The sequence below is a fragment of the Vigna unguiculata genome, chromosome 5 (assembly GCF_037176805.1).
Source record: "Vigna unguiculata cultivar grain cowpea cultivar isolate G323 ecotype 2 chromosome 5, ASM3717680v1, whole genome shotgun sequence".
Lineage (NCBI taxonomy): Eukaryota > Viridiplantae > Streptophyta > Magnoliopsida > Fabales > Fabaceae > Vigna > Vigna unguiculata.
In genome coordinates this window covers 52,265,161-52,289,939 of record NC_140796.1, presented here as the reverse complement: position 1 = coordinate 52,289,939, position 24,779 = coordinate 52,265,161, and the positions used below count along the sequence as shown (strand labels likewise).

Sequence of the window (24,779 nt, the reverse complement as noted above, 5' to 3'; positions counted from 1 at the left end):
GACATGAATATTCTTATTAGTTTAGCTTTGCCTTTTTAAGAATATCTTTTTTGCATACGATGATAACCATATCAAGTATATTTATGTTCTTTAAATATAAGAATGGATATAAATGCCCTAACAAATCGTATTTAGAACAAGTCTTGAAGCTTTTTAGAAGCACTGTACTGTTGAATAAGCAAGTGCAGGTTTGTTTCTCAAAATGAAGAAAAACACACAAGATATAACAACCTAATATCAAATATGTAGAGTCAGGTGAAATTAGATTAATATAATGGTGAAAAGAAGTAGTCAACCATAAATTTGCAGAAGTAGTTTTCTCTTTTATTCCATTTCATGTGCAGTTTAAAAGTAAATTATGTGAAGAGTAGTCATAAGTCAACTTTTATTATGTAAGTGCACTATACAGCAATTAGCACATGGATAAAGCTCTAACTACAGTGATTAACATTATTAGCTTCTGTGGGTCCATAATTGAATTTGCAGATAAAGTTGTATCATCAACACGTGCTCCTCCAGTTACATACCGAACATGGACTTTGGAGTGGACAACCTGTTAGCAAATTCTCTACAGGAATCACTTGTTAAAATTGTTTACATGGTAGATGAAGTGTGGCATAGTACTAAAAAAGAAAGTGATAAACACATTTTTGATAAATAAATACAAATGACAGAAGATACTTTTAACAACCGATCTACAATGCCAGGTGGTGCTGTCATCAATGCCTTAAAGGAGAAGGCAAGGTTTTGAATGGTGCTTGAGCTGTTGCTTAGTCTGCTGCTGGGACCAATATGCGTGGGCCGTTAGAACCCTATCCAAAAGTTCCTGAGGAACAGGTTCTCCCCTCCTTTGCTGAGGGGATATTCTTGCAGTGTGCACCAGTGTTTTCCATTTATCCTGCACTATCCCATCCCTAAATCATATGCCAATACCTTTTCAAACATTGCTACCAACATGTTCTTTAATATAATATCATTTTCTTATGCATATTATATTCTGGTTTATTTACTCCAAACTATAAATGAATCATTCAAACTTACTTTGAGTAATAATGAAATGCTCAAAAGGGTGTCTAGATAATCCTATACTTTAATCTATTTCACCTTTTTCTATGCTAAATGAGGGCATCATACTGATGAAAGTGATCTTGTTCTTTTCATTTAAATCTCATCACTGTCTTTCCATAAATGGATAGAAGTATGATAATCAAATTTACACAGATCAAATTTTACGAGGGAAGTACATCACATTCCTTTTTATTTCGTGTCTGGCCAATTAAGTTTGGAAACAAAGCAAAAGATCATAAATGAAGCAATAAATGGTTTACCTAACTAACATGCAAAGAATTACTTGACTAGAAACGAAAATTAGATGGTTTTTAATGGAAGTTAACGGATGATGAAGAAGAAAGCGTGCCACCTAACAACCTGAGGTGTTCAAGTTTCTCGTCAACAATCCATTGGAGAAAGAATAAAATCCAGTACCAGAAAAACGTGCTAAACTTACGGTTCACACATGCTTTTACCTTCAAATCCACATATGTTCGATGCTTTGCATTATCAAAAGCACGAAGCTTAACATCACGCCACCTGATTTCCATCCACCAAAAAGAAACTATATAAAGGGATTGTCAAAAGGAAATGTAAAAAACTAAATTTGCCAATGCTAAAGACAAAAGCACGGTGAGAGACAAAGGCTAAAGTGTTGCATACTTTTTGAATTATGCACAAAGCTGACTTGATCGTAACGGTTACACTCTCAATCACTAAGTTGGACCAAACACAGACCAAAGTAATTTTACCTTCCAGTTCCAAGTTTTTCAACTGCTTGAACCAATGCTTCCACTTCAGCAACAGAAAAAGGCCTACGAATACGGCGCTGTGCAATCTCGGTTCGCTTTGACTTTTGATGTCCAGGTAGCACAGCCAGTGCCTCCATACCCATTTCAGGAACAGTAATAAGTTCTTTAGAATCTGACAATTTTTTTTCACCTGATGTGTTGATGGGAGAAGGAGCTGAATCATGATCACTTTCGACGAGGTTACCTAAACCTGTTGCTTGATGCTCAGCTAACATGTTAGAAAAGCCATGAATCCTTTGATGAATTACAGCAGGACTTGAAGGATACCTGAATATCAATTATCTTCCTTAGATAAAAAATAGAACATTTATGGAAAAGAAAGAAAGTATGAAAATTATTATGTTAGATGCAAATATTCTGCAACTTACATAATTCATATATAGTGAAGTGGGTCATTAGTTTTGATAAAGAAACAAGGAGAGAGAGAAAGAGAAAGGAAAGTGGCTTATTGCTAGAGTTATGGGACGAAAATATTATCTGCAAGCAACATTTCCATGAAAACAAACATCTCCAAGAAAAGATGAAATGTGTGGAGAGGCAGTGAAAGCCAAAGCATTAACCCAAGCAACGCACTAATGCATTCAATTGCAAGTTAATCATTACCCCATAAAAGGTTGAGGCATATCCGCACTAGGAACGCGAAGAGAACTAGTTGCACATGCAGGTGGTAGATTCTGTGAAAAATTAGGCTCCAAGGCGAATCCCAAAGCATCCAGGTGGTTATCATGAGAAATTCCAGTCTGGAGTAGAGTTTTACTGTCATCTCTAACCTTCTTTCCATGGAGAATCACTCCCACACGTAATCCACCTCCAAGTACTGCAGTCACTGCCTCCATCACTGTCCTCTGTAGAGCAAGATTGTCATAAATATGAGTTGCAGACCAACTTATTTGAAAGGTGCAAACATGATCATACCACATGATGCAGCATGTCAAGAATACACGGATACAGAAACAGATACCATACATCATTACTATCCAAATATAAAAAAAGATCATAGTGTGTATGGCATAATAGAATTCTATCATACCTTTAAGGACCCAATGGTTGCAGTTTCTGGAATCTCTATAAAAAGCTCGGGCACTCTAAATGATTTGATCCTAAGCTTCACTGGTTAAAAGAAATACATCTTCATGTAAGAACCCCTTTGAAGACATCAGTCAAATCAAAGAGTATATTACGAATAACTCTCTTAATCTTCCTATACCATGAGAATCTCTAGACCGTAATGCAGAGTGTCCCAAGGATGACGTTCCATGATCTGCATCAAAGTTTTGAAATTTATTTAGTAAAGATTTCCCGAGTGACCAAATAAATTCAATTCTAATGGAAGGAAATCATTCAGAGTAAAACCTTTGCTCATCCCTGAAGATGAATATGAAACACTTTGATTCGTTTCATTCTTGAGTGAAAAATAAGCGTCACCACTTCTGATATATCCGTTAGAATTTGTATCAGAGCTACATTTAAAAAGTTTCCTCTTTTTGAAAGGAATGTTCATTTGAGATCTTTGGCTTTTGTAGTAGTTCTTCCTATTGCTGTAAACTGGCTTCAAATTTCCATCCAAAACTAACACGTTTTCAATTGAAAAACAGACTAGTGAACAAGCAAGAATAGTGATGTGTGAAGAAACAAGAAAGCTTATAATTCCGTATGATTAAAAAAAAAAAAAAACTCACCACTATTAGATAACTTATCAGGCTTGGATTCTTGAGCAACTTTAAGATATTTTGAAGCCAATCTTTTCTTTATTTTTCTATCATCTATACAAGTAATTGGTCTACAGGACTTTATTTTGGTACTAGGGTGAGCACACCCAGAAAAGTTTTCGTCATCATCTCTACTATCTACTAGTACATTGTCACAACCTTTGGACAATGAGCTATGAGGCATGCTGTCGTCATACTCAGACAACTTGGCATTGCAACAAGAACTTACCAGTGCTGGAGGTTTTTCATCCATGTGATCCTCAGAACAGCACAACACAGTCCCAGTATCCATGGGAGTCTTCCCAAACTTAACATCTTTTACTTTACTTACATCACCATCTAACTTGCAGCCAATACTCTCTGGACTTCCAGAAGAAGCTAATTCAACTTTGCTAGCTATATTTTCAGTTCCATTTTGGCCTTTCCCATCCACCAGTGTTTCAGTAACAAACTTCTCTGAGCAACTAGAACTTGTTACTATAGAAGCAATGCATGAATGGCCTTCAATTTCATGAACTGCGAATTCCTTCAAACAACAATTTTGATTGTACACTTGGGAAGAAATATTAGAGAAACATTTTCTATCACTACTTCCTTCGTCTGAAAGCTCAGCTTTTAATGGTTTATTTGCATCTGGGCATCCTTCTTTGACAAATTCATGCTGACATCTTTTGTCACAACTTGCTTCATCAGAAAGCTCAGTTTTTAATGGTTTATTTGCATCTTGGCACTCCTCTTTTACAAATCCATCCGTATCTTTTTCCAATGAACTATCGCTACATGTGGTTGGATTCTGTTTCTCTTGCAATAAATTGTCAGCTACGGTGGCCAATAAGTCAAATGCACACATTTGATTCTCTTCCAACCTTCTTTGAAATGTGGCGTTCCTCTGAGAAATATTAAAATAAAACATGGATTGGTTTCAAACTCTGAAACTAAATAGAAAATAGTAATTAGCTCCAAATCAGAAATAGAACTCATTTTTTACCCTAGCTGATCTAGTAGCTCGGCGCTTGGTTGGCACCTGATGTCCATTAAAGCTATAATATGACCTCTTCTGCAACACCATATCTCAGAGGAACCATGCCAATAAAGGATTGATCAAACACGAAACATCAGACGTCCAATACACGTTGCTTGATCCCACCGTTCTCAATATAAAACCTGACAATAAATACTCATTAGTTATAGCCCAGATGCATTATAGTGAACTAGAATAAACCAAGGTTTATGCTACTAAAGTGGTGAATGCCAAAACATATTGTCTGATACAGAAACTGATCTTATCTTCCCCTACATTATGCAAGGGCGTTAAATTATCTAGTAAGGGCAGTAGCTTAAACCAGATGGAGAACGGGTTTAGCTCAAATAAGTGTCTTATGTTTAAAATGGGGACTAAGTTCAGAAGCTGCTACACTGAAAGCAAATATCACGCTAATATTTTTTAAATAAAAACACACAACAATTCAAAAAGAAAATCAAGTGGTTTTTTAACATTTGCAGAATCAAACTTTCACATTTTAAATATTTTTATCCATCAAACTCCAACTGTATGTTCTCTAGTTCAGATGCATGAAACCAAATTGTACGCTCACTTCAACAGTCTCGATCCCAACTGGTACCTTAGGGAAGCCAATTCAGTTCCATTGGATCAAAGTACCTTGAGGATAAAGGTTATTGATTACATATATGTATATCAATATTTGTACGTAATCATTTTACCAAATGGGAAAATTGGTGCCTAAAACTAAAAACCAAAACCTTTGTACAGAGAAGTAAACATTGAAAATAGACTTAGATAAAGACACAATAAGGAAGCAGGGTGTAAGATACAATTTGCCAAAAAAAATCCCATAAAGCAACAGTTTCCTCAAAAGTCCAAAAGTGAAATTAAAAAGTAAAGGTAGAAAAAATAATTGACAGATAGAGGTTAAATGAGAAAAGAAGAAAAGGATACAAAGACGAGGCTAGATTCCAGTCATGTTCACCAGAAGAGGACTAAACTAAATTCAGACCAATAGAGATCTAAAATCATGGAAGAAGATTGAAGTCGGAAAACAACCAATTTACAACCAAAACCCATCACATGATGCCCGAAACACAGAGATCAAATCATCACAAGCTCGAATTCATTAATTGAAGTAAAAGAGGGTCTTAGAAACTGAGAATTCATCTCCTAAAACCATGAAACAGTTCCCATATAAAATCATAGGTCAATATTCCAATTTTTGTCTTCCCGAACCACAAGAACCACAAGTCAAACCCCAAGGATAAGCCCGATATTTAAGAAGTAAAAAAAAAAACTTAGCATATTTTCGAGAAACAAAACCCATCAAAGCTCGACATGACCATCACCTCTTGGCAAAGATTATGGTTCAAAGACGAAACCTTTAACTCCCAGAGAATGTAAATTTGGGCAAATATTTTCAATTTCAAGAGGGGGAATTGTGAGAGAGAATTCAGAGTAGAAACGATTCCTACCGGGAAAACAAAAGAGAGTCTGAATTAGGCAGGAAATGTTGGTTTAAGAGGGTGGGGATTTAGAGATTTGTGCTTTTCTCTCATTGTGAATCTGAAATGTGAAATGTAAAATGTGAATCTGATAGAGATTATGATAATGTGTTGTGAATGGCTAAAAGTAAAACCCTATGAAAACCACCAAAGCAATGGCTTAAACCCCAAGAGTTTATAGCATTGACCGTACGTCAGTGTGACCGGAGCTCTCGGTGATTGCAAGGAAGGGCACAGGATATAGTAGGTCGATGATAAGGCACCTAAAGACCGGTTCCACGCAATTGGATGGGCCAACGCACAACCAGATTCCGCCACGTGGCACCCTTTCGATCATGTGGTCGCTTCTGGTCTGAACCATCGTGAAACACGCCGGCTCCTCACATTTAATCTCTCACTACTGCTACTCCCGCTATACCCTATAATTATTAATTAATTACACTTACTTTGCATTTCAATTTCATTTCTGTCTAATTTGGGGGCATTATTTGTGTGTCTTGTCACTTCCTTACGTCTTCATCATGCACTTGCATTCTGGTAAGTCAGAATGCATGCACCTACAAATTATAAAAACATTAAAATATATAATTGATTCTTATTTTCGTTATTTTATTTAATTTTGTCATCATGTTTAATTAGATCTTTAATTTAATTAAATTTAGGTTAATTTATCTTTTCATTAGTGTTTAAATAGTTAATTTTTTAACAGTACATATCATGTATCATCTTACGATATTTTTTTTTTTAATTTTAAAAATAATTGTTCACGTGTCAAGTCATAATTATGTCACGTGTCAATGTTAGTGTCACGTGTCAATATGTGGTTACATTGATTTTTTGTTCAATTTAGTTTATATATTTATTATTTTTGTTCAATTTAGTTCTTATATATGTTATTTTTGTCCATTTTTATCCCAATTTTGGTTAATTTTTTTTTCTAATATTTATATTCTAAAATACTGATACTTCTAAAAATGAAATTTAAAAATATTTCAAATATTAGAAATATTATAGAAAAGTAAACTAATATTTATAAAATTAACATTTAAATATAAAACATTTTAGATTTTAATTTAATATCTAAAATGAAATAAAAATATTAAATATTTTAGATTTAAATGTCAATTTACAAATGTTAATATATATTTTTGAAACATTTAATAATTATATTTTAATAATATTTAAATAATTATATTCTATTTAATAATTGAATATAAGAATTATATTCAATTTATAATTAAATATAATAATTTATAATTGATTTTCAAAAATAACTAATAATAAAGTAAATTATATATATATATATATATAATATTTATAAAAAATTAAATTTGGTCTCAACTTGAAAGAGAAAAAATTGTTTCATTTTAACAAAATTTTGGATTAAATTAAACAAAAATAATGAATATATGGATTGCATTGAACAAAAATAATGAATATTGAGACTAAATTGAATAAAACATAATAATACAATCACAGACTGACACATGACACAATTGTGAATTAACACGTGGAATATTTTTTTGAAACTAAAAAAATAAAAAAAGAATTACAAAAATTACAAAAATTAAAAAAAATCAAGAGCTGACATGTGGCATGTACTGTTCAAAAACATTAACTATTTAAACAAAGTTAGTAAAAAAGACTAAATTAACCAAAATTTGACAAAAATATAAATTTAATTGAACACAAAACTAAAATGAAGACTAAATAAAATAAAAATAACAAAAATAAAGACTAAATGTATATTTAAGTCTTTAAAAAATTAGAAAGATGAAAATCGATAGAATTTGACGTGTGAATGGAAAGTGTTGACACCCTTATTGAATGTGAAGTAGCCTTTTGAAATAAAAACACAAATTGACAAAAAATTGTAATGGAAGTTCAAGAAACTGTAATGGTAGTTTTTTTTTTCCTCTTATTATTATTATTATTTAATATAAAAATATAAGAAACCATATGACAATTTTATGTTAAAACCTTTTTTTAATTTTTAACTTAACTTAAATAAAATAACATAAATCTAATTTTTTATTTTTTAATTAACATTTATATTTTTGTTTTGAGTTTTTATTTTTTGACTCCTATTTCTAAAAATTACTTAAACACCTATATTATTATTATTATTATTTTAAAACAAAATACAAAGAAAATTTTTTAATTTTTTTTAATTTTTAATATATATATATATATATATATATATATATATTTATTCTTTTTTGATTAACTTTTTTTGGATTTTTGGAAAAACAATTTTTTTAATCACTAAGAAAAAACGACGAGGATCTGCGTATTCTCTTTCGTACAAATTTTTAAAATTTACTATTTAATCTTTTTTTAATCATCATATGGGATTTATATGTTATGTACAACGAATTTGATGACAACTTACAAAAATCTACCCTTATTTTATTAACTGGGTGGCCGACATGAAGAAAAAAAAACAGGTCGCAAAATTTATGTGCCACGAATTTGCTTAGAATTCGCAAAAACGACAAGTAGCTGCGTATTATCTTTCGTACAATTTTTTTAAATTTACTATATAATATTTTTTTAATCATCCTATGGGATTTACATGTTATGTACCCCAAATTTGATAACAACTTACAAAAATCTACCCTTATTTTTTTCACTAGGTGGCCGGCTTGAAGAAAAAAACAAGCCGCAAAATTTATGTGCCACAAATTTGCTCAAAAGTCGCAAAAATGATGAGGATTTGCGTATTATCTTTCCTACAAATTTTTAAAATTTACTATTTAATCTTTTTTTAATCATCCTATAGGATTTACATGTATGTACCACAAATTTGATGACAACTTACAAAAATCTACCCTTATTTTTTTCACTAGGTGGTCGGCTTGAAGAAAAAAACAGGTCACAAAATTTATGTGCTACGAATTTGCTTACAAGTCGCAAAAACGATGAGGATCTGCATATTATCTTTCATACAAATTTTTTAAATTTACTATTTAATCTTTTTTTAATCATCCTATGTGATTTACATGTTATGTACCACGAATTTGATGACAACTTACAAAAATCTACCCTTATTTTTTGCACTAGGTGGTCGCTTGAAGAAAAAAACAGGTCGCAAAATTTATGTGCCACGAATTTACTTACAAGTCACAAAAATGACAAGGAGCTGCGTATTATCTTTCGTACAAATTTTTAAAATTTACTATTTAATCTCTTTTTAATATTCCTATGAGATTTACATGTTATGTACCACGAATTTGATGACAACTTACAAAAATCTACCCTTATTTATTTCACTAGGTGGCCGGAAAAAAACAGGTTGTAAAATATATGTGCCACGAATTTGCTTACAATTCGCAAAAACGACGAGGATCTGCATATTATCTTTCGCACAAATTTTTAAAATTTACTATTTAATATCTTTTTAATATTCCTATGGGATTTACATGTTATGTACCACGAATTTGATGACAACTTACAGAAATCTATCCTTATTTTTTTCATTAGGTGGCCGGCTTGAAGAAAAAAACAAGTCGCAAAAGTTATGTGCCACGAATTTGCTTACAATTCGTAAAAACGACGAGCGAGGATCTGCGTATTATCTTTATTACAAATTTTTAAAATTGACTATTTATTCATTTTTTTAATCATCCTATCGGATGTAACTGTTATGTACAATAATTTGATTATAAATTACAAAAATATACTCTTATTGCTTGCACTAGATGGTTGGCTTGAAAAAAAAAAAGTCAAATTCGATCTCAATCTAGGTGGGAAATAATAAATAAATCAATAGAAAACTCATATTACTTTTTGTACAATTTTTTTAAATATACTAATTAATCTTTTATTTGTTATCCAATGAGATATAAAAATTAAAAAAATCCAGGAGCTGACACGTGACATATACTGCTAAAAAACGTTAACTATTTAAACATGTTAATAAAAATGACTAAATTGACAAAAAAAATGACAAAAATGAGGACTTAATTAAATACAAAATGAGAATGAAGATCAAATTGAATAAAATAACAAAAATAGAGAACAAATATATTTAAATATTATAAAAATATATAATAATATACAATATTAGAAATTCTTTTCTCACATCAAAATTGTATAATATTTTTTGTTAATAAAATATTAAATAAAAATATTTATGTTATTTTTTGCTAAAGTCCTAATTCTACTCATGCACGTCTACATATATGTGATGTGTAACTCAATCGTCAAGACTTTTTTTTAACTTTTTGAAGAACTTCATTAAACATAATTGAATATTTCCAAAACCAAACCATCAAAGCGATGCAATATTACTCATTTATTGCAGACAAAATAAAATCATACAAAAAAAAAATCAGATAGAACCAAGAGAATACTCAAAAGATAATAGTATTGAATAAAAATTATATTTGCTATGGTAATAACTTCACTAAATTTTATTTAATTCAAGACTTGTAAACTACGCGAAGTTTTATAATCAATCGATTTTTTATTATATAAGTGGGAGGAGTAAGAATTTAACAAATAATCGAAAAAAAAAAAGTTGTTCAAATTACCTAATCTTTTTTATACAATTATAAAGAAAGTTGAGCATATGTAATTATTCACAAATTCAATAATAAATGTGAGAACATACTTCACACGTGATGAAAAATTACTTAATAAATTTATATGTTTAATGAATTTAGCTCGTATAAGCTACGGCTAATGGTTCACATGAAATAAAATAATATGTTAAATTAGATTAATAATTTAGGTAAAGACTTGTATTAATTAAAATTAAATTAATTTATATTTTACATTCAGTTTTTGCAAAAATATTCATTGAGTGAATGTTTCAAATTAAGAGAAAATATTAAAGAAATTGTTTTACAATACATAATATATATATTATTATACATTTTTTAAAGATAAAACCACTAAGAAGTTATTGAAGATTAAAATATACAACATCTTAATAGTAATCATCATAAATATATTAACAAATTTGAGCTGCAAATCTTGATTGGGGTTAAAAGGTTGTGCTTAAATGGTAGAATTCATAATTATAAATCCAAATATATTTCTCATTAATGTAAGTTTGTAGACAAAGAGCATTATTCTTTCAGAATAGAAGTTGAGAGAAAAACATCATGATTCTTATTCCGTCAACTTTATAATTTTCTCAAGTGTAACAAAATAAAATTCATGTTTTCCCACCCTTTTTTTATTATCTACGATAGTTTTGTAAGATACACGGTAAATATGTTCTTTCTAAGATGTTATATCTTTCTTTCCACATGTTATTGGTTAAGATTTATATATATTTTTTTACATGTACATCAGAATGGAGATGTAGAATATATTATTTATATATTTAATATACCGTATTAAAAATCTCACATTAACTAAAACTTAAATCGATATAAATATCACCTCACACTTTCATCCTTGTTTTATTAGATTAAATTAAACCTAAATCATTATTTAATATAGTATTAAAGTCGTTAAGAAGAGTTTATCCAGACAAATATTTTTACTTATTTTATTTATTTATTAACAAGTTATAATGAAAGTGTGTTAGAAAATCTCAAATTAATTAAAGATAAAAACTAATTTATAATATATAAATGTGTATAAACTTCACTTTTTAACTAATATCGTAATATTATTACATTAAGTTAACCTAAAATTTATTTGTTAATATATTATAATATGTTACATTTTTACTTGTGAATAAAACTATATTTTAGGAAGCATGAAAAATATCGAGGAGAGTAGTTTGACTGGGGAAATGCGAATAAAAAAATATAAATTTTTGGATACATGAATCTTTTATTCGTAAAGAAAAAAAAAAAGAAAAATCGGGACAAACACAAATTATTATCATTTATTGATTTTAAAGTTTCAATTTTAAATCAGTCCCAGAACCAATTATTAGAGATTGCAGTGTTTTAATAAATTATAAAAAAATTCAAGATGAAAAACAGAGTAAGAAAAAAAAGGATTGATGAGACAGAATGATGAACTGCAGCTATAAACAAAATTCTTCCACTTATAAATCAATAAATGAAGTTACATGATCTAACCGTGGCATAGAAAACCAAAAACACACATAGAAACTACTCATTCTTTGGACAAATCACCATACTGCCATGGATTAAATTCAATATCTTTATTATCAACATGATCAATAGTGTCTGAGTTATCAATAGCAGTACGATGCTCAGTGTATTTACCATTGTATTGGTATATCTCCAAATCACCCCATGGAGTTGATGTGACCTCTTCAGTCAAATCAAACCATCTTGGTGTAAATTTATGCTCTTTGGCTTCTCGGATTTTCTTTTCGGCGCGTTGCCTCTCTTCCAAACTGTGAGAGAAACCAATACAATCTTAGAGTGAAGTTATGCCTACAAAACTCAATAGGCAAAATTGGCAGTAAGAACAATGTTTCTAATTTCAAAGTATCGTCACTTTGCAATCACTGGGCATTAGAGTATTAGATCAACGCAGAAAGCAGCAGATTTCTTTGCTATTCCTCCTCCTAAAAAGTTAGTAGTTTCGTCCGGTTGATCCAAATTGTTGAACTTAATAATTTCTATAACACTGACCATGCAAAATTGTTAATTTTATACTTGTATTGCTTGCTTTTATTCTGCACACACTAAGTACATATTTTCAAACATGTGAAGAATGAAAGTAAAGGTCAAGAACCTGCTTTTATCTGCCCCTGATTTGGATATATCACCCATTTCAAGTGCAAATCTATCCGGTCGTAAACGGGAGTCTGATGGCAACAATTTTCTAGGAGCAGTGTCAAAGCTGTTTACTTTATGCGCAAAGTATGTATAGTCGAATTGATCATTTGCTGGAACATCTGCAACATGCCAAACCTGCAGAAAAAAATTCAAGAGAAACTATTAATAAAAATTATAAATAACTATGCCTTTACAAGTTGTATCAGCAAAAAAGAATATTAAATTAAAAATACTTCCTATTTTGAAGTAGAATATTAAATTGATACTTGATAGCACCAGTTCTAACCTATTTTTCTATCATTCTCTAATTGATGTGAGTCTAATCCAAATGAAGTTTAAAATCATATTTGTAAATTGAGTGTTTGATCTACAAAAGCTAGAATAGAATCATCAACTAATGATAGTTGGAAATTTGAAAGAATTTCTGTCACAAAAATCACAGCTTCTATACTACTAGGTAGGAAATGAAAAGAAGAGAAAAACCTTTCCTCTTTTGAATGGAAGAATGATGATGGACACAAAGAAAATGGATAACAGAGGGAGGGATGGCTAGAATTGGCTGGGTAGGTAGCGTGTTTATGGATGGAACTATTCCGAAGGGTCACCTTGAATTCTTATATCATAATTGTTTTCCACTGGAAATAGGGTCGGCCATCCCCACTAGTACAATTGTATTGTACCAATCATGCCAACCGACAGACCAAGAAAACAGCATAATCCAATGTAAAAAACAAAGCTACAGCCCATTAGCATATAACTGGTCCTGATCATTTTGTATACTTTTTTCAAACAAAACAGAAAAAACACCTCTTTCAATTCTGTGTCCGGGAGAGGCTCTCCTTCCAAATCACAAGGTTGATAACTCATTGACTCATTCCACTTCCCAGTCATCAATATTTTAGGCTCCTCGGCCGAGTTATAGACATATCCATCTACTTCATAGCGACCAGCCCTGCAGGATATCAAGAAACAAAAAGCTATTTAAAGAATCAATATCTGAACGGGGAATGATAATAGAAATAGAACACATAAAATGGAAGGGATTTAAGTCATTCAATTCTCCTTAAAATGAAAACACAACTTTAACAGAGGATGCAAATTTTAATGCAATTAGAGAACCAGATTAAATAGTCCGATAACTAGAAAATTCAATGACATTACACCTTTTGAAAATTCCACATCAACTAGAAATATGACTGAATTATAATAACTATGTAGATTCAAAATTCACCTTAAAAGTTGGTTTTAGAGGCTTAGGTAGACTTAAAACTACTTTCTAAGATTGTATTAGAGTGTATCCTAGGAAGGTTTATTGGACATATCGAAAGCCATTGGATTGCTAACAAACCACTCATAAATATTTAGTATCATATTTGAAATTTCCAATCCTCGACGTGAGTGGGTATGTAAGAGATTTCACATCGACTAAAGATATGGACAAATTATGGTACCTTACCACGCAATCTAATTATTTTTAAGCCGATTTTGTAGGGATGAATTAATCCTAAAACCACCTTTTAAGATTTTATTAAAGTTTGTATGGTAGGTGTTGGTCTCACCTCACAACCCAATTTTTTAAGGTTGAGTTAGGACTAATCCAACTTTTAACAATACTCCCATGACATTTTAGTTGCATTATACATTGAAGTCCAACTTTGATGATATCGGCATAGTTGCCATCCAGTTGAATCTAAATTCAATATAGTACTAGTACAAACCAATAAAAGATGTGTTAATTGGAAAACAATACAATAATATGATGTCACATACCCAAACCATCCACATGGTTGAAAGTAGAGTACAACTTTGTCCCCTGTTGTCAAGTTCGTCATTATCATCTCCCCAGGTGAATCAATCCATGTTCGTCCAAATATCAAATTATTAACCTTGGTTGGAGGGGGAATCAAATCTATGACTACACCATCCTTCTTGAGGGTTACACGTGTTCTGCAAATAATAATTGCAAAACCTATATTTATTATTTCCTTGCTAGCAAATGATAATAAAATGACAATTCTGCAGGGAACTACAAAAGTAAAGCAAAGACAAAATTTGTTGTATAATTATTATATACATACTGCCTCTCGTAGCAATAGATTATGAAGATTCTTCATTAAAAAAAAAATAAACTTCTTTTCAGATTCTTCAAGAGAATTGAAGTTAGATTTGAAAAAGCATAACAAATTAAATGAGCCCAGAATACTGTTATACGTCTGTCACCCAGCTAAGAAATACTCATAACAATGTGAAAAGTAGAGTGTGGCGTATGAATGGAGCAGTAGGAAGTTGGAAGTATATAGACTACGAGTGGACAATAAGAATATAACAATGTGATATGCTAAACAAGTGTAATGTATTGATCGATCACCTTCCAACGGGGTAAACATCAACAGAATTTCCCAAAAACTTAGTCTTTAACTTTGAAGTCACATCATATGTAAAATGTTCATTCTCAGCATGACCAGCACTCATCGGGGGATGGTGACTCACCTGAAATTAAAAATACAGCAACAAGATATCCAATATAAGGGATAAGATAAAAGAGACGAGGAAACAAAAATTTCATGGATGTGTTCACCTAACAATGCAAAAGAAAGTAGTGAGAAGAACACAACAGTTCTTGAAAATGCTGGTATAAATTTCCAGGGAAATATTAAAGGTGCGGGGAGACAGAGTTTTTATGAATCACATACTTAAAAGGTACCTGTTCTGCAAGAAATGAAACTCCACCATGGTTAACCATCTCATAAGTCTCTCCAAGGATAGGGTTAAAAGGCTTCCAGGTTCGTTGGTATGCAAAGTACACCGATATAGCCCATGACGCTGCAATGATTCGATGAGTCATAAAAGTAATGAAGTAATCAGGAACTACAAGCAAAAGGCTCCCAGACACTCTTGGAAGAACAAGAACTAACACAACAGGCTCTAGCGGCCAATTGTTTGGGTCAATTAAATCACATAGTCCTTTACTATAAATAAAATATTCACTACAGCCTCGATCACTTTTCGAAACTAGATAGAATGTTATTCATTCTTAATTTTAACTAAACCCTCCATTACCTTTAAGATTACAATTCAATTGATCAAAACAATTAAAAAATACCAGAGAATATACGAGGGAAACGAATAACTCACATGCATACACCATCCTCATGTATGGGTCCTCACATTTATCTGCCTGATCTAACAAGTAGGAGTACTCCATCAACTAGTTCAAACAATTCGAAGTTCAGTCAAGTGCTAATACAAACAAATAGTGCAATTTAACAAACCCAAAAGAAGTACTGGTATGCAAACCTCTGCCATTTTCTGAAGCATAGTCATTGGTTCAAAAATAATAACAGGTAGCGTTACCATTGATGTCACATCTGAGCCAATATATTTGTGCATCATCTTCCAGTAACTGTCTCTTTCCTGAATACAAAAGTCAAACATAGGGAAAATGCAATAAGATCACGGCATAGTAGTAGGCATTAGATGTGTGCCGAAAAGAGAAATAGGAAATAAGTAAAACCAAAAAAATGAATGGCATCCATATTATCAACAATAAATAAAACTAAAAGGCAACACGAGCAGATAATTTAAAGCAGACAAAGGAACGATAACCAAGAGCATTTTCAAAGTCTAAGCAGAAAGTACAAAACAACTAATGCCGAAAAAGGTTTGAACCAAAAAATAACATTTCTGAAATAAACATGCAAAAATAAGCACCTCAGGTTTCCATCTTCCTCTCTGGGCTTCCTCCTCTGCATCCTCTTTACCACCCTCCGGATTTATGACTTCTACCCCTTCATACCCCAGCAACCTATAAACAAAGGAGAACATGAGTAAGCTTGCATTCCCCAGAATATCTACATTTCTTAGTGATGAAGCTGACAAGTTCCACCGTAAAAAATGTAAAATATGAAACTAAAATGGATGGGCGCGTTATTATTATATGAAGTCCAACGACCAAAAACATTTGGGGTAAAATTTCCACAAGCTTTCTTCATTTCTAGATAATGTCAGTGATTAAAGAGATTCCAATTAGATAAACAGAAGGTTACTTTACAAATTACTAGTAGCTCCCATCCTTGATATATTGATATATAGAACTGCTGAAAATTGCACTGCACTGCAGATCCTTGATGGAACACTACTCGATAAGTCTTTCCAGTACCACGTCCAGGTATGAGAGCTAGGAACTACGAACAAGTACATGGGACGGCAATTCTCTCTTCTAGCCATTATAGAAATTTGAAAGTTTAATTAGTAATGTGGGTTATATATTTAGACCTTTTATTCATTTTGGTTATTATAATTTGTTTTCGAATCCTATTATTTAAAAAGGATTCATTATAGCTCCTTCCATTTAAATTGGCTTTAACTCACTTGGGAGCATCGAGTGTCAAAATATAAATCTGTCACATGTCAAAATTTCGATCATCTTTTATCTTGGGATCCTTTTGATTTTAAGGCGTGACATTTTTTCAAGTAGAAAATGAACCATATTTTTATGGATAACGATGTCTTGATTCACTATTTTTATAGACACAAACTCTGATGGTCACCTGTCACACGTATCTCGACACTGACACTTCCAAACAGGCCAATTTGAGTTTCTTTTACAAAAATAAAAACTCATTGAGTATTTTTTGTAAAATACTGACTCAATGTAGTAAAAAATATATATATAGGAACGAAAAGGCTTAAATAGAGAGAACAACCTAATTTGAATGATGATGATAACACTATAATATCAAGTTGCCTGTTTGCCTCACAGTATCAATGCAACTTAAAGAACAGAGGTAAATCTAAGTCTATAATCCAACAAATATCAAATAATCATTTGGCTTTGTGAATGACACTTTAAACTACAACATAAGAACACACATAAGTGTAGATTACGATGACACAACACATACGAATACGATTATATAGATATGAATAATATAGGAATAGGACAATCCAAAAATGAAAATTCTTTGTTTGAGAAAAAAAAAATACCCGTTTACTGATCGGTGCATAGCATTGCTGAAGATGGAGAAGCCGGAAGTCATGGTGGCGAAAAAGCCCTTGTTGTCATTCTTCTCAGGGCTACCCATCTCGTTTGAAACCTAATTTAAAATATCAGAAAGAAGGGAAAGAAATCCACGATGGCTATTCGAATTGTCAAATTTTGTTGTTCGAAATGAAAACAGAAGAAAATAAGAATAGTTGGAATCAAGAAACAAAGAAGTGGGAGCAAGAAAGAGAAAATGGAAGAGTGATATGAGGGATGGATTGAAACATTGAGAAAGGAACAGGAAAATTTGGTTTCGATTGCGTAGGTGACGGTTGTGTTTGGTGTTTGGATTTGTGAAAGTTTTTTGGAGTTTTAGAGAGTCCGAAGAAACTGTGGAGTGGATCAACAAATGAACGTAGAAACAGTGACTCTGACGCTACTTTTATGGCGCGTGCGGATGGCAGGGAGGGAAGTGAAACAGAGATTATGTTTAACGGCTATTATTAAAGGAACCAAAACAAGCTTTGACTTTCTTTACTCCCTTCTAATTTAATAAAACTAATTAATTAATTAAAATAATTCTTAATTTTCTTAAAAAATTATATTTTCGTATACAATCATTTTGAAATTATTGAGGTATATTGTTGTCTCACTCTTTTTATCAGATTAAACATTTTATTGTTCGATATTTCTATTAAAATCTCTTGAGAAAGTTTTTCAAATTTAATTAGCGTTTATTCTTTATTAATTACAAAAGTGGAAAATAATTAACAGTATTCTGCTCCAAAATAATTAAGAAAAAAATTTGAAAGCCTGTCAAGTAAAAATAAGTGATTTTTTCATAATAATAATAGTAATAATAATATATAACATGAGCAACCTTTTCTAATATATACACTCAGTTTTCATGTTGTATGGCGTGCATCAATATATATTGATTTCCCAATATTAGTGGAAATAAAGGAAGGCACTAACAGCGTTTTAACTAATATATTTCCGTATGCTTAAAACGGTAAAAGATATAATTATTTTTTGTTTAATTATAACTTATTCTCGTTAATATTCTATTGTAACATTTTTTTATGGGTTAAATAATCCTTTGGGTTATAAATTAATAGATCTAATTAAAACGAATTAATTAATATAGAAAAATATAAAGTACATTTATAATGTCAAAAAAATTTGAAAACAGGCAGCTTCAAAACAAATTCTGTTAAACTATAATAAATTATTTGGTATATTACTAATGTTTAAGTTTTTCTTTTTTTTTTCAAATTTAACATCTTTCCATTTATAATTAAAGTTGCTAGTATATATTTTTAATTGCATTACCCTTATGTGAAATATTTGGATAATTATTTATAAACCAAATCAGTGTGAAATTTTATCAAATATATATGCTCAATTATCTTAATGTTACATTAGTCATACATAATTGAAAAGATAGCCATTAAAAGCAATTATGTTATCATTCAGAATGGTTTTTCTAAGGAGCCTATAGAGTGAGGTTCACCTTCAACTCATACTCGTATTTTAAATTACATTTTTATTCTATAATTCTCTTATTGACTTCCACATTGAAAAATGTTTTCAAGATAAACCTTCTTTCGTTATTCAAACAATCCCCTCAGAAGAACTCATCTCATAGCTCTGCGTAAAGGATCTTCCCCTTCCCAACAGCTTTGTCCAGAAAGTCTCCATTGGTAAGAACAATAAATAAAACTAAAGTTACATTTAATGTCTATAACATATTGAAAGAAAAAAAATCTTTAACATTAACACGCCCTCAAATCGAAGAAATTAGGTGTACATGTCAAGTGTTTCCTTCATGAGAGTGTTACAAGATGGCTTCTGAGTTCTAACAAAACTGTTCTGGACTAAGAAGAACTGAACAGAATGTGGTTTTATCCATTCCTTAACAGCTAATTGATATTCACAATCATATAAGCCCTTGATGGGAAGAAAATTTACGGCTCTCTCTGGCGCCGGGATCTTCGAACAAGGTAAATACGCCCATAAACCCACTGTCTACCTAATCTTAAATCCGATTGCTGCAAAATAATAACACCATTGGTCATGCAAACACCTGCAACTCTTGTTTACATTGACACGTTTTTATTTTTCTTCAATTATACAAACTGTCTTATGCAAGATGTAAAAGGAATCTACTTTATTACCTCAGCTTTGGTGCGAAATTCCAATAAGCATTCACATACATGACAATCTGCTCTATGAGATGAGTTATTACCCTTGTCCGTTCTCACAAATGCAAATACCTTAAACAAAATGAATTCAATACCGTGAGAATGATTTAAGTGAAGTATAAACATCAAACAGTGCTTCTCTAGCTGGACAAGTAGGACCATTCAGCCAAGCAAGAAACAAGACACCTATATGACATTGCCACTGTGGGAGCCTATGTATATAACTCAGTTACTGACCTCTTCTCCACAATTTGGACATGAACCCTTCAGTGCCGCTAAATCACCCCTCCACAGGCCTTGAAGCACCTTAACTGTGGAAATAAGCAATTAGTAACATGTAAATACAGAAGCAGCCATGTTGAAGTAATAGTTAGAAAAAAGAGTAAAATTTACACTCAGTTCCTTCCCAGGGTGTTTAACATTTCTTTTAATTAGAATTAGAGTTTCATCGTAGCAATTCACGTTTACATTAAATATCAGCAAAGTTTTTGAAAGTGAAAGTCTAATTCTAGTTAGGGAAAATGCTAAAAGTACACAAGGAACCACAGACTGATAAATTTAATTTGAACTAGTGTTTGGAGTTCAAATTCGGAAATGATTTTTACCTGAAGCTGAAGCAACTGGGTAGCCAATGACCAAACCGAGTGCCGTGAGGATAATGCCGTTGACCACAAAAAGAAGCCCTACTCCTGATGCTTGACTACCATATGAGAATCCTCCCGAGTCGAATGCTTTTTGATAAGCTGTGTTAACAGTGTACAATATAGGCCAAACACAAGCTGAACAGCCAAGTGCAAGAAATAGGGACCATAAGCTTGCTAATGCAAAAGCCATAGAAATATCTTCCTGCCCTACATCCACAGTCACTCAATATAATTCAAGTGAAGAAACCAAGAGAACAAAAAAGGAAGGAAAGGGAACCTCAACATTTTAACCACACAAAAATTGTCCTTATATCCAAAACATTCAACAGAAGAACACATCACACCACACACAAATGTAACTGTTCAATACATTCTTAACTTCATTAAGAACACATTGAAATAAGGAAATTGAAGAAGAAAGTTACATCAGAATCAGCATATGTGGAATGCCTCCGGATGCTGCATCGAGGGTACTTGACAACTGACTTAGAACCATACCACTTAAGCTTCAACTGTTCATAAGACAAGCTAATATATAATTAAGAGACTTAAGCGTGTAACGAAATGTTGAGTGGTGAAATCAAGAAAGACAGATAGACAGATACCTCAACTCTATCAAACATGTCATCGAGAATCAAAGGCTCTCCACTGTAATACGCATCCCGCGCCTATAAACAATCCAAGTTCGTCGCATTAGCCCTTGAATAGTTGCATAGTTAATGATTCTTCTGTGGTGATTATATTAATGGATAAGAAAAGTGAAATTGAGACTGAAAAATGGTGAATTGAAAAGACGTGTGACCTGAGAGTAAAGAGCTTCGAGGGTTTCTTTGGCGGCGGTGTGGAGAGGGCCAACGTATATGCAGGATGGCCCACGAGGAGGGTCGTCGGAGGCTCGAACGGAGAACAAAGAAACGGTACGGTTGCTTCTGAATCTGCGGCTGCGGGTGGATAATATAGTTAACTGCGCCGCGCTGAAGGCGTTGCTGCTACACGCGCCTCCCATCACCCTTCACTTCATGACGGTTTAAAATAGAAAATGGGAAATGAAACAGAAGCCACATAAATATAGAGACAGAGATCCGAATTCAAGAGATTGCTCGTTCGTCCTCTTTTGTTCTTTGTCTGTTCTATGCAGGTAAAAATAAAAAGTAAGGAAAAAAAAAACAGTTACTGCGTTTGCCGGGAGTCGAACCCGGGTCTATTGCTTGGAAGGCAATTATCCTAACCGTTGGACTACAAACGCTTTGATGTTAATAGTTCTAAACTTTAACAATTTGTAAGTTATATAAAAAAGATATTTATAAGAATCAAAATTTCAAGTTTCAAAAACTTATATATGAAAAAGATATTTATACGAATGAAATTTTTTTAAAAATTATACGAATGTTAAATTGAATACATAAACATTTATTGGTATGTCCAAAATTTCAGTGGTAACAACATTGGCGACTGAAGTTCGTATTGGTTTGTGTCTTTCCTGGACGTAGCTAAGAGATTTGTACTCACTTTATTTTTGGTCGAGCTGCATTCCATCCTCACTTTATTTTTAAAGTCTTTTATCTCGTCCTTCCAATATGATCTAAATGTTATATTTGTAAATTGTGTTAAATTTTAATTTTGAATCCTTTAAATAAATAAACGAAAATTCAACATATGTAATTCAAATGGAAGCTTTGAGTGTTAAAACTGTTGTTTTAATCACTAGGTATAATTATAATTAATGAATATTAAAAAATTATAATTAATGATATAGGTCATCAATTAGTGAAAAAAAAATGTGTTGAATCCTTTTTTCTGGTTTGGTATTATGGTGATAATAGCCGAAAATATATAAAGAAAACAAATGAGAAAGAAAAGAATGAGAATGTTAATTGAGCAGTGCAACTCAACCCATTGCTTGGAATACAATGCAGGGATTGCTTTTGAAATTAGAATGCTCCAAAGGATGCGTGCATTCAACATTCTTCAACCTTTTTTTTCCGTAACGTAACTAACTATAATAAGTGTTTGCCACAACAACATAAACTGTAACAAAGTATATGTGTTCCCTGCATAATTAAAAATGGGTTAAATATGATTTTGTCCCTCAAGTTTCAAGTCAATTTTGAAATTAGTCCCTCTTCAAAATTTTATACCAATTTAGTCTTTTATTTTTAGAAATACGTGGATTTAGTCCTTCTTATCAAATTTTATTAAGTTTATTTGACATTTTAAACGCATTTTATGATAATATTTGAGTTAACATTGAAGCAAAAAATGTGCAAACAGTAAAATAAGTTAAATACTATCATGAAATGCACTTGAAACGGTAGATAAACTTAACAAAATTTAGTTAAAATGACTAAATTCACACATTTTTAAAGATGGAAGACTAAAATGATTAAAAATTTTAATAAAGGACTAACTTTAAATTTCGCTAAAACTTCATGGCTCAATCAATCAAAAATCTACATTTTTTCTTTAGGTCCGTTCCTATTTTATGTCTGCAAAAAATACCATTAGATTCATTTGAACAATACATTTAAATACTCAGAGATAATTGGAGGGTTTCGATGTTGTAAAACCTCTTATTAAACTCAAACTAAAATATAGGAGTAATGTTAGAAATATGTATAAATTGAGAGTCTCACAATAAATTTAACAAATTAATATTTATTTACTGTTTTGATTTTTATATTTAAGTTTATAATTCACTTTAGTTTTTTATGTATTTTTACATTTATTAAATAAAATTTAATACATAACACCTTTTAAAATTGATTTTTATACCGTTAATATATTACATATATTACAGTATGCAAAGGTTTATGTTTTGTTGCGTAATCTTCTCCTAAAAAACATTTCGACTTGAGTCAACATCTCGCCTAATATAATCTTTCCCATTTGTCGCATTGTGCCAACATTTTTGTTTCTTGTAAGAAACACCAAATATTATACTTACGACAAACGTTAAGATGTAACATTAAAATAACTATATACTGTTAACCCATTTTTTATAGATTCAATTATCATTTTAGTCTTTCTAATTTTTAATTTATTTTAAAAAAAGAAAGAAAGTAGAGTGTTTTGTATTAAGGTTGTATTTAGATTGTAGACAGAATTAAAAAATTTGTATTTAGATTAAGGAGTGAATTTGAGATAACAAAAAAGGAGATATGTTCGGTTGGCTAGTATCGATGGATCATGTGGCAAGTGATCTTGTTTTTATTAAAGAAGGTGAAAAAAGTTTGTAATATATTTAATTGATGTAATTGAAAAGATTTAGTTAAATATTAATATATTTATAAAATAATTTTTAAATGAATAAATTTTTAAATAAAATTATGTTAAAAATATCAAAATTTAAATTGATCAATTTAGTTTAATTATTATCTATACTTGTATAATTGAATATTTATTATGTTAGAATAGTAATAATTACTTTTACTACTTTAATATATATTTAAATTATTATTATACTAAAAGGAAAAACCATTACTAAAAAATAATAATTGAGTATTTCTCTTAATTTATATCTTCTTTTAAAATTGATAAATCATTTGCATTTATAAAGAAAGTATTTCTATTCAAAGATTGATTTTTTAAAATACTTGTTCAATCAAATTTATTCTTAATTTTTGTGTCATTTTTATGCTCTTTTTTTATTTTATAATTCATGTGTAGTTTTCATTTTCTTCTTATTTTTACACAAACTATGGTATTTTTTTATCATTAAGATATTCACTGAAATTCTTTAATTAGTGACTCATATCGATATTCTTAAAATGAAAATGAAATTCAGAATTTAAAATAGTACTATTGTGATTTTATTCCTTTATTTGTGGATCATGTTATTTAAGACCTTTACGTGTACTAGCAATAAATACCCATTTATTTGGAATGGCTAGTTCGAAATTAGGAGATACCTACATTTAGATATTAGTTTGACTTATATGATTAGATCTAGTTCGAAGTGTTTTTTTTTTCATTATTAATTTTATGTGATCTTGAATTGAGATTTTTGGCTTTCAAAGTTTAAGATTGAACTCTAAACACTTATATGAGTAAACTTAAAAATATATAATTGAATTACTTCTTATTTGAGTACTTGAATAGAAAAATTCTGCCCAAAAATTTACTTTGTAATATTTACACAATATCATT

General features: G+C 30.9%; 3 protein-coding genes and 1 non-coding gene across 14 annotated transcripts; all 4 read right to left on the bottom strand.

Moving 5' to 3' along the window:
- Nucleotides 1–368: 368 nt before the first annotated feature.
- LOC114185629 (telomere repeat-binding protein 5-like) lies at nt 369–6,241 on the bottom strand. 9 transcript variants are annotated; one of them, XM_085673551.1, is made up of 10 exons: nt 5,927–6,240; nt 4,560–4,735; nt 3,542–4,460; nt 3,216–3,458; nt 3,070–3,123; nt 2,893–2,972; nt 2,466–2,707; nt 1,803–2,129; nt 1,508–1,590; nt 369–903 (listed from the first exon to the last, which is right to left on the bottom strand). In XM_085673551.1, the coding sequence occupies exons 2-10, from the start codon at nt 4,638–4,640 to the stop codon at nt 728–730; spliced, it is 2,205 nt and encodes a 734-aa protein (XP_085529677.1). In that variant the 5' UTR covers nt 4,641–4,735; nt 5,927–6,240; the 3' UTR covers nt 369–727. The 9 variants fall into 9 exon arrangements, 8 of the variants coding, with proteins under 8 accessions (XP_085529677.1, XP_085529680.1, XP_085529678.1 ...); XM_085673554.1 differs by having other exon boundaries at nt 1,527–1,590; XM_085673552.1 differs by having other exon boundaries at nt 6,053–6,240.
- A 5,828-nt stretch (nt 6,242–12,069) lies between these two features.
- On the bottom strand, nt 12,070–18,222 carry ORP3C (OSBP(oxysterol binding protein)-related protein 3C). 2 transcript variants are annotated; one of them, XM_028070642.2, is made up of 11 exons: nt 17,788–18,222; nt 16,853–17,020; nt 16,513–16,606; nt 16,099–16,215; nt 15,937–16,009; nt 15,506–15,624; nt 15,170–15,291; nt 14,572–14,748; nt 13,609–13,753; nt 12,758–12,936; nt 12,070–12,413 (listed from the first exon to the last, which is right to left on the bottom strand). In XM_028070642.2, the coding sequence occupies exons 1-11, from the start codon at nt 17,883–17,885 to the stop codon at nt 12,167–12,169; spliced, it is 1,539 nt and encodes a 512-aa protein (XP_027926443.1). In that variant the 5' UTR covers nt 17,886–18,222; the 3' UTR covers nt 12,070–12,166. The 2 variants fall into 2 exon arrangements, with proteins under 2 accessions (XP_027926443.1, XP_027926445.1); XM_028070644.2 differs by lacking the exon at nt 16,853–17,020 and having other exon boundaries at nt 17,788–18,216.
- Nucleotides 18,223–19,536: 1,314 nt separating this feature from the next.
- On the bottom strand, nt 19,537–21,729 carry LOC114183166 (uncharacterized). Of its 2 annotated transcripts, none has more exons than XM_085673022.1 (7): nt 21,436–21,729; nt 21,239–21,301; nt 21,059–21,145; nt 20,595–20,835; nt 20,227–20,300; nt 19,963–20,061; nt 19,537–19,871 (listed from the first exon to the last, which is right to left on the bottom strand). In XM_085673022.1, exons 1-7 carry the CDS (start codon nt 21,637–21,639, stop codon nt 19,860–19,862), a joined length of 780 nt encoding a protein of 259 aa, XP_085529148.1. In that variant the 5' UTR covers nt 21,640–21,729; the 3' UTR covers nt 19,537–19,859. The 2 variants fall into 2 exon arrangements, with proteins under 2 accessions (XP_085529148.1, XP_027925884.1); XM_028070083.2 differs by having other exon boundaries at nt 19,537–19,836; nt 21,436–21,724.
- A 78-nt stretch (nt 21,730–21,807) lies between these two features.
- On the bottom strand, nt 21,808–21,879 carry TRNAG-UCC (transfer RNA glycine (anticodon UCC)). Its single transcript has one exon. It is a non-coding gene; the product is annotated as a tRNA-Gly (tRNA).
- Nucleotides 21,880–24,779: the final 2,900 nt, after the last annotated feature.